This window comes from Diplotaxodon limnothrissa, linkage group LG7 (genome assembly GCF_057381915.1).
Source record: "Diplotaxodon limnothrissa isolate DT_005_m linkage group LG7, D_limnothrissa_male_GT1.1, whole genome shotgun sequence".
Taxonomy (NCBI): Eukaryota; Metazoa; Chordata; class Actinopteri; order Cichliformes; family Cichlidae; genus Diplotaxodon; species Diplotaxodon limnothrissa.
In genome coordinates this window covers 17876524-17892471 of record NC_140602.1, presented here as the reverse complement: position 1 = coordinate 17892471, position 15948 = coordinate 17876524, and the positions used below count along the sequence as shown (strand labels likewise).

Below are 15948 nucleotides of genomic sequence, written 5' to 3'. Positions count from 1 at the left end.
GCACCTTCTTTTGATAATGAAGTTTAAAAACATTATCTTGTTACAATTGTGGAAAAATAAATAACATAAAATTTAAGAAAAAAATATATGTTGCTCAATATTGCACAGAAATGTATGTGTTACGAGTTCGCCTACCACTATTTTGTACAGGTTCTTTGTAAAGGGTTTGTTATTTTAACTCCACAATCACATATACTGGCAGAAACAGTGGCAGCCAGCAGTGTTTTGCTTGCAGCTGTCAAATGAGCAGAAACAAAAAACTTGTAAACCTCCACATGTTGGTTTGTCTAACTTGTGTTTTGGAGTTTTTACTTGAAATAATAAAATATTCTTGTACTCTACAATGCTGGACCTTTTATGAACACTATGATCATGAAATTACAGCCAGTTCAACATGAAAGAAATTGGTTGATAGCTGGAAAGCCAAAAATACAAGTAAGAGAGGATTGTTTGGGACTTGGATTTAAGTGGAAATTGCTTCATCTAGCCTCAAGATAATTTGTCAGATACAAATTATGTTGATTCAAATAAAATATGTTTCACAAAGGTTTTGCAGGCCTAGCAGTGGTTCTCTGATTCACTGAGACCCACAATGTTTCTGACATGTATTACACAACATACCACAACAATGTATTGCCTCCAATATTCATTAATCATTAATAACTAAAGTTTATATTTAAAGAAGTCAGCACAATAGTATCAGCAAACGCTAGTATGCTGAACTTAACATACTCATTTTTTTTTTATTTGAGTTGTCATAAATTAAAACGCTTCCTTATTGCTTAAAAATAAATTGTCAATGTTGCATCAGTCTGGTTGTGTTATTTCCATTAAAAACGTGTTGTTGTGTTAGGGTATGTGTAAAGTAAATTGTGGAAGGACTGTTAAAACTGAACTACCTCGGAAGCATATAGGCTTTTAATGCCTCTTGTGTACTACAAGCATCAGTGCTGGTTGAGTTTAACACTGTTAATATTCCTCATTAGTTCACTCCTGTATGAAGTGCACTTGACACTCTGCTATAATGTAGTAAAATAAGCAATAGCCAGGGCATAATAAAATGTCCAGACAAAACTTTGAATTAGAATAAAATTTTTGTCTGTGTTCCTATAAATATTTTGACGCTCACCGTGGTTACTGTTGCGTTGCGGGAAAATAATTATTATTGTGGGAGTACGGCTCACGATGTAGCCTCTAGGAAATGTAGTTCGGCAACAATCGAATCCCGAGAAAGAGGCGTAGCTGCGTTTGACTGTCGTGAACGTCAAGTCCCATAATGCAACTGTGACTAACTACGTGCGTAGATGTCCGATCCGAAGACAAACCAGTAGCTTTTAGCTGCGGGACATTGAATGACTTTGTACCCGTGTGCGTTAAGAAAGTTCTCTGTTTGACAGGTTTAGAATCGGCGCTAATGGAGGCACTTATACCTGTCATAAACAAGCTGCAAGACGTATTTACAACTGTCGGCGCAGACACAATCCAACTGCCGCAGATAGTTGTTGTGGGAACACAGGTGAGAGACGTCACTTTGCTTGAAAGCTAACTTTTAGTTAGCCTGCAGCAACTTATTGTTTTGACTCTTTGTTTTCACCGCAGTTTTTCTTTCACTTTCACGCAGACACAGTACTATTAACTGTCCATAAAAGCATAACGTGGATTTTTAATTGTTTTAGTTTACTGCCATAGTAAACTAAGCAGGGTTACGGTTGACAGTTTACAGTAGTGTTTATCCACATGTTCTAGCCTTGTGGTTAGTCTCCAGAAAACAAAATCAAGTGCTGTTTTTCTTAATCTAGTTACATAAACAATTTGACCAGCCGTCTGTCGTTTTTATGGAAAACACAATTTGTACTTACGACTTTATGAATAACCTAGACTAAATTTAAGTTTGCCAATTTCTGAAGAACACCTATCTACAACTAGTGCATCCCATCAGTATTTTATCTGCCAATTCTTTAGAGATTTAATATACTATTAGTTATATTTATCGCATCTTTGTTAATATTACAGCGGTGAACAATTAATTAAAAACGTCTTTCACCCTACTGTACCCAAGTGCAATTTAGCAGCACCACAAAAACTATTACTGACATGAAGTCAACATCTATAATACAGTTTCTCACTACCTTGTGGAGTAGTGAGACATTGAAGCCTAAGTGGTTTAAAGTGGGAGGTTTTGCCTAAGGCTAATGGGATGTGACTGTCTCAGACGTATTGGCAGGGATGTGAGGGTGTTAGAGTAAAACCAGGCAAGCCAAAGGATGTTTTTGACCCATTAAGACCGGATGCAACGTGCTTGTGTCTGTTCTTTTAATCTTTGTCCTTGTCAATGCTCTGCTTCAGTTAAGAGCAGCTCAGAGATTACACTGAAGGTTTTAATAATTGTTTTTTGTGTGTGTGTCTTGTCCATCATTAGACCGACTTATAGCAGTCAGATCAACTTTAGGTTTACTGCTACAGCTGCTGCTCCTACTGTGGAAGATTACCTGGCCGTTTATGTGCATTTTGCTAGCTATGTGAAGTATTTCACTTTACACACAGTTTCGTTAGAGATGACTCAACTACAAACTGAATCAAGCCTACAGCGCTATGCAAGTGTCTCCTTAAATATTGAAGAATCTGGGCAAGTGGAGAATAAAAGAAATCGTCACAGGCCTAAAAACCTACCTGTAGCAGATGCACAGTATCTGAAAGTCATGTCCTTAAGAAATAGGGTAAAAGTCCAGCAGTGACCTGAGAGATGCATCTGGCTCTTCAGTTGATACATCTAGTGTTCACCAATCAGAAATGGTGGCTGTCAAGAAGCATTTCTTAAGGAACTGAAAAAGGTAGAAAGGCTGAGCTATGCCAACATTACACAAAAACTGAACTGAAAATCAGCAGGTCTTCAATTTCAAATCATTCAAATCCTACTCCTGAAGACTACTTAAAGAAATTGCAAGAAAGTTTGCCTTAGAGAGTTCAGGCTGTGAAGAAGAATAAAGGTGGTCATATGAAAGTTTGACTTTAAAGCTCATTAGAATTTTACAAATTCTGTTTCTGCCTTATGTACTGTGTTTCCATATATTTTTGCAGGTTTAAATAATCGTTGCATTTATTTCCCTCTTTCCATGTATGAGGGGTGGCTTGAGACTTTCACACAGTCCTGTATCAATGGAAACACCATCCCTTATACTGGTGTTAATGCATTATAGCGCTTCCCTCCTGTGTAGACAAAAATAGTGCACAGGTTAAAAAACTTGAATGTTTGTCAGAACTCCAAACTTTAGTTCCTAAATTAATACTAGTTCCTCTACTAATGCCTGAAAACATTTGTTCAGCGAAAATGGGCTTTAAAAAATAGTGTAATGCTAACCTCTCATGGGGCTTCCTGTGTGAGAGTATTGGTTCATGTACAGCAAATAGAATCAGACCAAAGTGATGCTTTTTGCTGTTTCTGACCATGTAATTAAAAATGATGTTCGATTAAATGAAGCCCTGATTAACCACACCGGTAAAATACATTTATTATGGTCGGGAGGTTTTTCTTTTGTGTGGGGCACCAAAATCTCGTCTGTGAACGTAAAACTCTGTGTCAGTTAAGAGGTTTTTTTTCTGTATGCTGAAAACAACTTTTTCTGGCCAATGAATGAGTCATTCATACTTGAGCCTTTTATATGAGGTGATTTTGTTCTCCACCCAAAAGGAGGGAGTGTGTAATTGGGTTTGTTTGACTGTTTGTTACCAGTCTGGTGTCCAGTTTTCTAAGTACTGTGTTTAAATTTTGCATGGTGGTAGATACCAATAAAAGCTCGAGCTGATTTAATTTTGGTGAAAATCGGGTCAAGATTACGCCCTTTGGGGGGAGTTTTGTTGTTTATGATCTTGTTGTTGTTACTTTCTACAGAGCAGCGGGAAGAGTTCGGTTTTGGAGAGCCTGGTTGGCAGGGATATTCTGCCACGAGGGACTGGTGTTGTCACACGCCGGCCTCTCGTCCTCCAGCTAGTGCACATCGACCAAGAAGACCGCAGAAAACCCACAGAAGAGAATGGTAACATAACTGTCCCCTCTTCTAATTTTTATGTCGAAAATGAACATTTATATTTTTCTAAATAGTTAGTTTTAAAGTCAACTTTTTACACATTTTCAGCCTTTGGTGTTTTCTAACGCATTTTTCAGACTGGCATTTGTTTAGTAGTTGGATTAGTCCACTATGCTTCCAATTTTCTGACAAAATTTACAGCTTTAATAAAATGTAAAATAAAGGGAGCTCTTTAAACAGATTCTTAATTGCTTTTTATTGTTAGAGCAGTTAGAGTGACTTCGTATTGATGGTGTTATTATCTCTGATTGAGAACAGATGCCACCCGCTTCTCAGTAAAAAACAAAAACAAGGAACTGAAATGTGCCAAGATCCTGCGTGTAGTTTGTCCTGCCCTCTGGGAATGACTGCAGAGTGACTCTGCATTACTGCAGAGTCTCATGCAAGGGCTGCAGATTGCCGAGTTAACTCTTTTCTCTCCTGTCGTCTCTCTTTAACTGCAGAATCCAAGAAAAACGGACGCCTTTACAAAGGTCTCCTTTTCCCATGTTCTGTATCCCACTGTGTTTGTATCTTATGTAATCAGCCCCCCCACCGAATCCAACGCTCCCCACCACCCATCTCTTTTCTGTATTTGTCCCCATCTTGCTTTGTATTTGTATAGCTTTTCCAAAACTGCAAAACCATGTGGCTTCATCTCATGCCCTTCCGCCCAAATAGGCTGGTGTCTGTCATTTGAAGTTTGTTAGAGAGAGTTGGCATATTCTGGTCAAAAAATATACAATTGTGTTGAAAATAATTATAAGGGCCTCATAGAGCAGCTTCCTTCAGATGAACAACAGACCCCAACCTGTTGATTATTGCATCAAAAATCAGCTTACTTTGATTTGTTTTGTTTTTTAAATAGCCTTTCTAGGTTTCTGCTTTCCAGAATGCACTTTATTTTTGCTTTAGGTTATTTACTTCCTTTACTGTTATGTGAGAACAGCTCTTCAGCTGTGGCGCCTTCTCCTCTGAAGAGTTTATCTTTCACATCCTTGCCGGCAGAAAACACATTTAAATCAGGGATGTAATAATAGTAACGTTTGTCTCAAGGCCACATCTATCACGTAATCTGTATCTAAAACATCTGTCCTCGACTTTGTATTTCTGCAGGCATCGATGGAGAAGAATGGGGCAAATTCCTACACACCAAAAACAAGGTAGACTTTTCAGCCTATTCTCCACAAGGTTAACACTCTCATGCCCATGCTGTACTGTGTATTAGAAACATCTGAATATTTCAAATACAAAGGTGAAAAAAGACACATCTTTGTTCTTTGCCCCATATTTACTTTGACACATATGCATTGAACAGGACGACATTTTCTGGTTTTGCGGCATGCCTCAAATGTAAAACATGTTACAGGATCAGGCACACACACCCTTTCAGCTGCTAAAAATATCTTTTTGGCCACAGGGCTAATGTCCTCCAAAGCTACATTGTGTCTTTTTCTGAGTTTCATTTACTGTAGTTCTTCATGTTTGAACAAATAAGCTCTTATGAGGTGCTGAGAGCCTCGTGATATCAATTGGATTTTCTCAGGATTTCTTTGTAAGTGTTCCCTGTCATGTACTTTCTGCTCCTCCCGGCTGTCCTTGTCTTTTCAGTGTCAACAAATGCTTTTTAAAATTAATGTTGCTCATTCTTACCCCCTTAATATTCATGGTTAAATCATCTTTTCAGATCTACGCAGATTTTGAGGAAATCAGACACGAAATCGAGACAGAAACGGAACGAATTTCTGGCAGTAACAAAGTGAGTGTCAAACATGAATGGAGAAAATGGATGAGCTTTAAATGTCCACACCAACCTGAAAGGTGCTTTATTATGTTTGCAGGGAATTAGCGATGAACCCATTCACCTAAAAATCTTCTCTCCACAAGTTGTGAATCTCACATTAGTGGATCTTCCTGGCATCACCAAGGTAAGACAAGTTTGCTAAGCTATTTGTACGTTTTATAACAGGAACTAGGAAGCATATTGATCCATATTGTACATTAGCTGATTTAATGATTTTTTCTTTCTCCTTGCTCATGTATCTCTGTCCAGGTCACATTCATTGATTATTCAGATGAAAGCTAGTTACATGTAGCTTGAAAGGACTGATAAGTGTTAAATAAATGTGCTTACATGAGTAGTTATGTGGTTGTAGGCTTTAATACCCCACTGCTATTTATTAATCAGCTGTGGTCATCTGCCATGGATAAAGTCTACTTGTATTTGTTAAAACAGGTACCAGTGGGCGATCAGCCAAAAGACATAGAGATCCAGATCAGAGAGCTGATTTTAAAGTATATCTCCAACCCCAATTCAATCATCTTGGCTGTGACTGCTGCCAACACAGATATGGCGACATCAGAGGCTCTCAAGGTGGCCCGTGAGGTTGACCCTGATGGTAAATGGCATCCCTGTTTTGCTTTGGTTTCCTCTTCTCTCCTGGTTGTTTTTAGTTAAATCAGCACAAGCATTTATTTTCATTTCTCCCTCACACGTGCTCTTTGCTTTTCTTTCCTCAGCAGTGGTTTTTTTAACATTGGGTTTGTGCGTTCTGTGTTTAGGTAGGAGGACGCTAGCAGTGATAACCAAGCTTGACCTGATGGATGCTGGTACGGACGCCATGGATGTCCTGATGGGCAGAGTCATCCCTGTTAAACTGGGCATTATTGGAGTAGTAAACAGGTATCGGTGCAGTGAGTGGTCACACAAGGCAAAACTGCGCCTTTTAAGTTCAACTCAGCCTCATAGTTATTTTTGTTTGTGCACTTGATCAGGAGCCAGTTGGATATCAATCAGAAGAAGCTGGTGGCAGATTCTATTCGAGATGAACATGCATTCTTACAAAAGAAGTACCCCTCCCTCGCAAACAGAAATGGAACCAAATATCTGGCTAGAACATTGAACAGGTATGAAAGTGATACATTATGTATGTATTTAAATTTGAAATATTGACCTTTTTTTTAGCCTAATTGTTTGAGTTTTAGTCCCTTCCTGACAAGATGAAACAGCACTGGCTACACTAGTCCGTAACAAGCCTGCCGACTTCCTTTCTTATTACCACAGGTTACTGATGCACCACATCAGAGACTGTCTCCCTGAGCTGAAGACGAGGATCAATGTGCTGGCAGCGCAGTATCAGTCTTTACTCAACAGTTACGGTGAACCTGTCGAGGATAAGAGTGCCACGTTGCTGCAGATTATCACCAAGTTTGCTGCAGAGTACTGCAACACAATAGAGGGCACGGCCAAGTACATCGAGACAGCTGAACTGTGAGTTACACAACTCTAAACTGCATTTACTTTGTTATGCCACCAAGGGGCGCTAGCATCATACTTTCCTTAATGAAAGCCCATTCTGCATCTGAGTGTGCTTTAATGTGGTCCTTTCTCCTCCTCAGGTGTGGTGGAGCACGGATTTGTTATATATTCCACGAGACGTTCGGTCGCACGTTGGAGTCAGTCGATCCTCTGGGTGGTCTGACAACCATTGACGTGCTCACTGCAATCAGAAATGCAACGGTTGGTTTCTGTGACATCCGTTGATTTGATAGTCTTAAAAGGCACTTTTTTCAAAGCTTACACTTTAATTGCCTTTGTCAGGGCCCGAGGCCGGCTCTGTTTGTGCCCGAGGTTTCGTTTGAGTTGCTCGTGAAGCGGCAGGTCAAGCGTCTGGAAGAGCCCAGCCTGCGCTGCGTGGAGCTCGTTCACGAGGAGATGCAGAGGATCATCCAGCACTGCAGTAACTACAGCACGCAGGTCAGACACGCCCTCACCAGCGACTAAAGCACAGAGGTGTGCTGTAATTGCCGAAGGTTGTAACATTAGGCTTTCATTTTGATTGATTGTTCATCATCTCTGCAGGAGTTACTGAGGTTTCCAAAGCTTCATGATGCTATAGTAGAGGTGGTCACATCCCTTCTCAGAAAAAGGCTCCCAGTCACAAATGAAATGGTCAGGAACTCCTCACACTTGTGGTATTTATAAAGGAAGTTAACAAACAGCCCCTAATCTGAAAAACCTATTTTCTGAATCGATTTTCAGGTACATAACTTGGTTGCCATTGAGCTGGCGTATATCAACACCAAACACCCCGACTTTGCTGATGCCAGTGGCCTTATGAACAACAACATCGAAGTAAGAGATTGGCCACTACTTTCATTTACATTTATTTAATGCAGTGTTTGTGTAATCCTCTTTTGTCACCTCACACTGATTGTTTTTAATTATGATTTTTCTTTTCCAGAAAAGGGAGAATTTTCTCTTCTTCTGCTTGTGATATTTTTCAAAATTTTGTTTTTGTAGGAGCAGAGACGGAATAGACTGAGAGATCTGCCCTCTGCCGTTCCCAGAGATAAGGTACAGTTTGTCTGTCTGAGAGTAACTGCTTTGTGGTAACGCACTTTAACTTCTTCTTTCCTGCATATGTAGATTTATTTAGTCAGGGCAAAACCAGCTGTTCACGTATACATGCATATATAAAGTTATAAGAATATAATAAAATATACAAATAAAAAAATTATGTGCTTTCAGTCTGCTTAACCTGAAGCTGCCCAACTTGTATGTCGGGCATTTCTTCTATCTTACTGTATGTAAGGCTCATGCACACCTTCCGCTTATAGCTCCTGTCCATGCTCCTCTCCTTTCTTCCTCATGTCTTTCTTTAGTCCCTTAGAGGTCCTGGGGGGCAGTCTCTCTCCCCCACCGAAACTTCTGCCCATGAGGGCGAGGTCACTAAGGTGTGTCTTGTTCATTTCCCCTGCCTGTGTCTACATCTGCCCACCCCCAGACTTTCTTTGATTCCTTTAAAATCAGCCAAACTGTGTTTCTTTGGCTCTTACACTTTGATTTGCATCTAACCCTATTTTCTGCATGCTGGTTGCACGGATAGAAAAAGCACAATTCCCAGCTCAACTGAAATGACATGAGGTTTTTGTTTGTTTTGGGGTTTCTTTTAATGGGGAATTGAAGAAAACCTTACTAGCACTGGTAGACTATATGATATGGACACTCTTTGTAATTTTATTATATATTCACTCCAAAGAAAGATATTCAAGATCTGGTTTAGGTAAATCTGTTACATTTTGTGCCAAGAGCCATTACACTCAGGATTTATATCAAATTTTATATAGTTAAATAACTTTAAAAAGCCTTTGTGTCATGATTGCTTCACCCAGTCACACACTGCCTGTCATTTTATCCACACATTCCCTTTGCTTGCTCAGTTCACAGTCAGGACAATGAGCACCAATCTGGATGAACGTCTTTGTACTGAAGTCAAAGAAGACCTATGGCATGCTGATATTTGAAGCATGTCAAAAATTATCAGGAAATTCCTTCTGGATGTGCTCTGTTTTTTTGGGTTTTTTTTAATGTTGGATCAGCTGATGATTTTACTTGTTTTCATTACCTCTTATATCTCTCCCCTCTGTAGGGAGCAGCCAGTGTTTCTCAGAGCTCTTCTGTCAGTGACCAGACAGACAGTGGCACGGGCAACTGGAGGAGCATGGTGAGAAAGGGCGAGGAGATTCCAGCTGGTGACAGGGCCATGCCCCAGCCTCTTATCACTGCAAGTCCCCAGAAGGGCTATGCTGTCAACCTATTAGATGTGGTGAGAACTCTGCATTTGTATAAGCAGGTTTAAAAAATTGTTTTTGCTCGATGGCAATATCTGGTATTGGTAAAATGTTCTGTAGATGTATTGTAAGTGCACTAATCTGCCGAATATTATAGCTATTAGAGTTTCTCTTATTTCATTGTCAGCCTGTTCCAGTATCAAGAAAGTTGTCTGCTCGGGAGCAGAGAGACTGTGAGGTCATCGAGAGACTCATCAAGTCTTATTTCCTCATTGTTCGGAAAAACATCCAAGACAGGTAAGGATTCACGGTTTTTCATCTGCAACAGAGTAAACGTTAACATCGTTAATCCTTACTATACGTTTTACTGCGTTTGGCCTCAGTGTACCAAAGGCAGTGATGCACTTCCTGGTGAACCATGTGAAGGACTGCCTGCAGAGTGAGCTGGTGGGTCAGTTATATAAGACGACGCTGCTGAGCGACCTGCTGACAGAGTCCGAGGACATGGCTCAAAGACGCAACGAGGCTGCTGACATGCTCAAGGTGACAGATTCATCACAAAAAAGCATGAGCCAATGTCATACAAAGTTATATTTTATCCAGTAAATATAATATTGTGGCGTGTTGAGGGAGCAGCTAGTTCTCTCTCATCATGCCCTAGGACGTGCTGCTGTTTAGATGTTCTTGTTTTATTGTTTATGGTTACGTTACTTTTAACTATTATCTTAAATGTTGTGTTTGTACTGCGGTACAAAGTCACTGACAGTTATTGTTTTATAGAAAGAATGCAGTACCATAAATGAGTTCTGTTACGCTGTTATTGACCCTCGAAGCACAGTGTAGCACCAGCAAGTGTTTAATAAAGAGCTCCCCCTACCAGCTTGGGGTCAAACAGCAAGCTCAATCTGTGTGTGGAGCTTCCTTGTGAAGATTCCTCTGCATGCCACAATATATAACTTCTTTTTCCAAAGACAAAGAAATGTCTTATGAATTAGGAAAAGCCTTAACTATTTAGCATGCTTTGTTATTGCAACATTAGAGATATACATGGTTCCTCAGTGCTCTGAAGTTATTGTTGCACTGACTGTTCTGTGAACACAGCATCTTTCTGTACAAACGTTCATTTAGACATTTGTTTGAAGCCAATATGAGGCACGAGAAATGAATCAATCTAGCAGATGATTTTTCAAATCTTTTTAGCATAAAAATCCCTCTACTTACCGCAGTAAATCAGACTTATGATTCTCTTGTGTGACTTGATGGAGAAACTGTACATCCCAGTATGATCCTAATGCGGTGTGATGACGACATTAAAATCAGTTATTAGATTACATCTGTCTTCTCATCTCTGTGTCTAGGCGTTGCAGAAAGCCAGCCAGGTGATAGCAGAGATCCGAGAAACCCACCTGTGGTGAGGATGAGCAATCTTCAGCAAGCTCTCTTCATCCTTGTGGGGACCCTCACTGTCTTCATGTGGACCATCCCACCTCCCTGTCGAGTCATGCAGCAGCTCAGGCTGTAGAGACAACTCAGAAATGCACTGGTGTGGATATGTGTATATGGAAACATAGTTTTAATGTACAGCAAGGAAGTAATAATCAGGGGAAGTACATTTTAGTCACTCGCCATCGGCATCACGTATACTTCTGTCCTAGATTATTATATTTTTCTTAATGTAAGTAAAACAGTACATAAATAATATTATACATCACGACTATGTGGGGCCTTGCTGAGGAATATGCGCTCCAACTGTAGATTTTGATTAAAGCTACAAATGAAAACTCATGTGACACCATGTATATGCCCTCTTTATTGGATTTTGAAGTAATTTGTGCACTGCAAAAGAAATGCACTTTTTTGTAATTGTTAACATACCCCATACCAATACATCATACATTCATTATTTCTTTATTTCTTTATTTTTAAAGCGACACAAGAACAATGCAAAATTAGACACATTTGCTGTTCAGTGTGAATTTTTGTGTAAGAGTTGTTATAGTGGACAAATTTACACAGAAACACTTGTTTTGTACTTTTATGACCATAGCAACTGACACATAACCTTACACAATAGAAGAATGAACACATGGACAATAGACACCAGGGTCCATCGCTGGTGTCACCGTTTGCCTCGACTCTATCTTGTAGCAGCTTTATCTCACACGGCCCATCTTGCCTTTTCCACGACCTTTGGCACTGAAAAGGTTCAGGATACCAATGAGTTTAATAAACACGGATATCATATAGTTTCATTATTTAGCAATTCGACATGCCATTACCCAGGGTACAGATGTTAAAGACGGAAATACAAAGACTGTGGGAGTCATGAGATGATGTGGAAATGATTAAGTTGGTAATATTTTAAGTGCAGAAATTTTAACCGCAAACATTTAAGGCTTTTGACTTCATGGGGGTATGCTGTCAAGCTGCATGCTGTTTGTTTAACAGAAAATAAATTCAAACTATAAGAACAGGGTACGTGATGTGTTTTTCTAATAATGTCACAGATGATAGATTTCTCGAGTATCCGCTGAGCTGAGTGACACTGTTTTTTAGAACATAATACACTCATAACTGCGGTCTCTGATCTATTTTCTGATTGTGAGTGGTGAAATCGTATCTTAGAAAAGTGTGAAATGGAGAAACAGAAGCTTTATGTAAGACAAGAAACCTTAGAAGGTCATCAAAATAGGAAGAGATCCAGCGGGGGAGCTGTGTGCTTACCTCTGGTGATCCTGAACACGAGAGAGAAGCAGGTTGATCTGCAACGGCACATAAACATCTCCTCAGTGTTTCGAAATAAAAAGGCTGATAATCTTACACAACGGGGTCTAACGTGAATCGTGAAACTAGCAAACCACACCAACAAATATCAATAAATGATAAATGCAGGATGGTTGCCTTCAGGTGTTTCTCGTGCTGTTGGTCATAAATACACTCAATGTTCTATTTTGTCTTTTTAAATAATGACAGTAATATCACAGAACGGATTAATAGTTCATGACTTACATCATATTTCTGTCTTTTGAGTTTCTCACTGAGGTTGAACTTCTCAGCCTCCAGCCCCATGAGTGACTCCCACAGTTCTTTGGCTTTATCCCTAAAGTAGAAATTCATACCAAAAACTTATCAAATTACCTGTTACTATTAAATATGTTGCAGTATTAACACGAGTTATCTGTGGCCAATATTTAGAAACATAATGAACTATGAATACTGAAGAAGCCCTGCATAGTGTTGTCATACTTGAGTTTATCCTCGCTCAGGTGATCAACGTTAAGAGGTTTCTTGCGTTCAGCCAGTATCTTCTTCTTCTTCTCTCTCTCAGTTGTTTTCTTGCCTCTTCTGGTGTCACTCTGCTTAACATAACATAAAGAATGAGCATGAATCCGCCTCAACATTCTCTATGTATTATTATTATTAACTTATTTTAAACTGCATTCCAGCATATGTACAAGTAATCCTGAAGTCTTCAGAGAGCTGGGAATGCTCAGTTTCAGACATTGTTTTCCACCTTCAAGGCTTCTGTTTATCAAAGACAGCCAATCAAAAGAGAGAGCTTAATGGGAGAAGAGTCGTAAAGGTGGAGTAGATAAAACCAGCTTTGTGGGTAAACTGAGGGGCCCAGTACTTTTAACTGTAAATCATGCAAAGCTACTGCAGTTGGAGCATCACAGTGGACTATCCACTCAAGTGATCCATTCTTATTAAGTCAAGCAAGCAGATGTCTGCTTCATACTATTCTAATTCTGTCATTCACAGGAAACTGAGAGACCTTCTGTCCACCACCGTACTGCTGAGACATGTTTGAGAGGGCCTTCTTCTTCTTTGCGTCCTCATCCATCTTCTTCCTTTGTTCCTCCTGCTCCTTACGCTCCTTCTCCTCCTGCATGCAGCACAAGCCAATCATTCAATACTGTTTTAGCTGCAGGTGGAATAATAAACAGTAGACTGAAGGTGTAAATCCACGTCCGTACCGCAAGTCTGTTCTGTCTCTCCTTTTCTCTCTCCGCCCTGATCCTTTGCTGCTCGGCTCTCTCAGAACGACGCTTCTCCTAAAAAAAAACAACAACCAAGAAACACACAAAGGTGCGCGCAGTCACGGTGAACTTCAGCCGGGTACAGACACTGTGACTGCTCTGCAACCAACTCACAATTCTATTAACGAGGGCAATGAGTTCTTCTTCCTCTTTCTTCCTCTGGACGAAGTGAGCCTCGATCAGAGACTGCAGCTCAGCTAGATCCTTCTCCTGACGTTTCCTGTAGATATCCTGCGTCAAAAAACCAAACATTGTGAGAAATGTGTCTGGTCAGTTTCAAACAGAGAGACGTTTGATGAGGCTGACTCACATCAAAGTCCACCTTTTCACCATCAGGGATCTTCGGGGCCGAAATGTTTGCCATAAACCTGCAGGTGTGAACAGTTTATCGTTGAATGATTCGTCCTAAGTGAGGTTTAAACTGCTCAACGTAAGGGAAGTTAAGAAACGTACTTAGGCTTGGTCTTTGAGTCATCTTGTGCTGATGACCAGGAGCACACATGATTAGTAAACTGGGAATGAAATCAGGTGTATAAAATAATGGGTAGATGCAATTTTCTTACCATCTTCTTCCCTGGAAGAGAGCAGAAACATTGCCACAATTAAAAATGTCCTCTTAATTACACAATAAAGAAATGTTGCACTCATAATAACATGAAGATAAAAAAAAAGTGTAAAATTGATCACATACTGAACTTCTTCCTCCCCGACTTCTTTTGTGTCAGACATTTTGTTAAGGGTGAGCTCTGCAAAATGGACACCCTATTAGCCTATATTTACACCAACAACTATTTCTGATCATTAAGCAGCATAGTAGATCCTGAGATAGCAACCGTTCACACAGTTTACAATGAGGGTCAGCGTTGGATCAGATATCTTAGCCTGGCCAGAGTTGAAGATGTCTATTCTGATCTTTAACTGGACAACAGCAGCAACACAATAACTGGAAAACACTCCTACTCAATATGCCCAAATAAAACACTTCTGTATGCGTATTTAAAGGGTACACACATAGTTATTCAACTAAATGTGATCAAAGTCCTGTCACAAGTTTGAAATTACTGACGACAACTATAAAAAAGTGTTTTATTACTGTGCAGATGGTGATGCTGTAGGCAGAACGGCTTCAAATGTAAAGTTAATATCTCCAGTTAAGTTTGAAGTAAAACATTGAAATTCTACTCATGTATAGAATGTGTTATTGTCTACTTATTATTATCTGCTTATTATTCTGCCAATAACAAGTTTTTATTATAACAAAATGTAAAAGTAAGCAAAAATGATGAATTTATCAATAGTGTCTGTGTGCGTACATGTTCAAGCTGCTGTACAGTCACAGAAGATGTTATAAAGATGCCATGGAGACAGTTTTGTTGGATTTGTAATGTGGCTTAAAGAGATTTCAGCATGCTGCGAAAACAATCCAAGACCAGATTTCATTCAGTGATAAACTAACTGATCGATTAATTCAGTTCAATATTTAAGGTTAAACAAGATTTATTTGGTAACATTTCCCCACACAGAGCATGCGTGCTCTTACCTGTGACCCAGACAGAGGAGCTCAGAGGCGAGTGACAGACTCCAGCTCCTTGAACTTAACAAACAGGTTAAGCATCAAGGATACATAGTCCAGCCCTTCTGACTCATGTGATTGCAACACCCTATGGCTGATCAGTCTATTGTTAGAGAGCTGGACATTACAGACACACAAGGAACTAGATACTAACACACACACACACACACACACACACACACACACACACACACACACACACACACACACACACTCATACGTGCTACATGTTTTGCAGGTAGATTCCTGCCTCGTCACCCTCCACTGTGTTTTCAACACACCATAATTTCACAAATGGTTACAAATGACAGCATTTCCTTTCATTGGTTAAAATTAAAACAGAACCAGAACTTTTTTTCCTCCATTTTTTTTTATTGCTGAAGCCATACATACAATATTTGTAAACAACTCAAACAAGGCAATCAATAAAAAAAATGCTGAAAGTGTCACAATACATTTAGGCAGAATTGAACGTATGTGCACTGCTGACAGGAACACCGGGTTACATTCACTGTTAATTACAGGCTTTTTTTAAACAGAGTGCATGTTGCGATTGTCTTGCAGGTCTCTAATGTTTCTGCAACGCATAAAAAGCTGAAGTAGGTGGCATGTAAATGCACAATAGATAAGCAAAGCAGCCAGACTATAACCTGTTTGTTGAATACAATAAGATTTGTTCACTGAACTGTTGTTACAG

The 15948-nt window shown here is 39.7% G+C and overlaps 2 protein-coding genes across 4 annotated transcripts; one reads left to right on the top strand and one right to left on the bottom strand.

The window, feature by feature from the left end:
- The first annotated feature begins 1320 nt into the window (after positions 1-1320).
- On the top strand, positions 1321-11953 carry dnm1l (dynamin 1-like). 2 transcript variants are annotated; one of them, XM_085359374.1, is made up of 19 exons: positions 1321-1516; positions 3890-4034; positions 5181-5227; positions 5752-5823; positions 5906-5992; positions 6301-6463; positions 6627-6747; positions 6840-6971; positions 7129-7335; positions 7464-7584; positions 7666-7821; positions 7927-8016; positions 8107-8199; positions 8368-8421; positions 8730-8801; positions 9497-9673; positions 9826-9935; positions 10022-10181; positions 10997-11953. In XM_085359374.1, exons 1-19 carry the CDS (start codon positions 1415-1417, stop codon positions 11051-11053), a joined length of 2166 nt encoding a protein of 721 aa, XP_085215500.1. In that variant the 5' UTR covers positions 1321-1414; the 3' UTR covers positions 11054-11953. The 2 variants fall into 2 exon arrangements, with proteins under 2 accessions (XP_085215500.1, XP_085215501.1); XM_085359375.1 differs by lacking the exon at positions 8730-8801.
- Positions 11418-14178, bottom strand: tnnt2d (troponin T2d, cardiac). Of its 2 annotated transcripts, none has more exons than XM_085359376.1 (9): positions 14132-14178; positions 13989-14046; positions 13793-13909; positions 13616-13693; positions 13414-13524; positions 12885-12997; positions 12648-12738; positions 12363-12400; positions 11418-11834 (listed from the first exon to the last, which is right to left on the bottom strand). In XM_085359376.1, the coding sequence occupies exons 2-9, from the start codon at positions 14040-14042 to the stop codon at positions 11792-11794; spliced, it is 645 nt and encodes a 214-aa protein (XP_085215502.1). In that variant the 5' UTR covers positions 14043-14046; positions 14132-14178; the 3' UTR covers positions 11418-11791. The 2 variants fall into 2 exon arrangements, with proteins under 2 accessions (XP_085215502.1, XP_085215503.1); XM_085359377.1 differs by having other exon boundaries at positions 12885-12994; positions 14132-14154.
- Positions 14179-15948: the final 1770 nt, after the last annotated feature.

Coding starts and splice junctions, on each gene's coding strand:
- dnm1l (XM_085359374.1), top strand. CDS start 1,415: ATGGAGGCACTTATACCTGTCATAAACAAGCTGCAAGACGTATTTACA. Junction 5,993..6,300: donor ATCTTCCTGGCATCACCAAG/GTAAGACAAGTT, acceptor TTGTTAAAACAG/GTACCAGTGGGCGATCAGCC. Junction 10,182..10,996: donor AGGCTGCTGACATGCTCAAG/GTGACAGATTCA, acceptor CTCTGTGTCTAG/GCGTTGCAGAAAGCCAGCCA.
- tnnt2d (XM_085359376.1), bottom strand. CDS start 14,042: ATGGCAAACATTTCGGCCCCGAAGATCCCTGATGGTGAAAAGGTGGAC. Junction 13,910..13,988: donor GTGAAAAGGTGGACTTTGAT/GTGAGTCAGCCT, acceptor TTTTTGACGCAG/GATATCTACAGGAAACGTCA. Junction 12,739..12,884: donor CTGAGCGAGGATAAACTCAA/GTATGACAACAC, acceptor TTTCTACTTTAG/GGATAAAGCCAAAGAACTGT.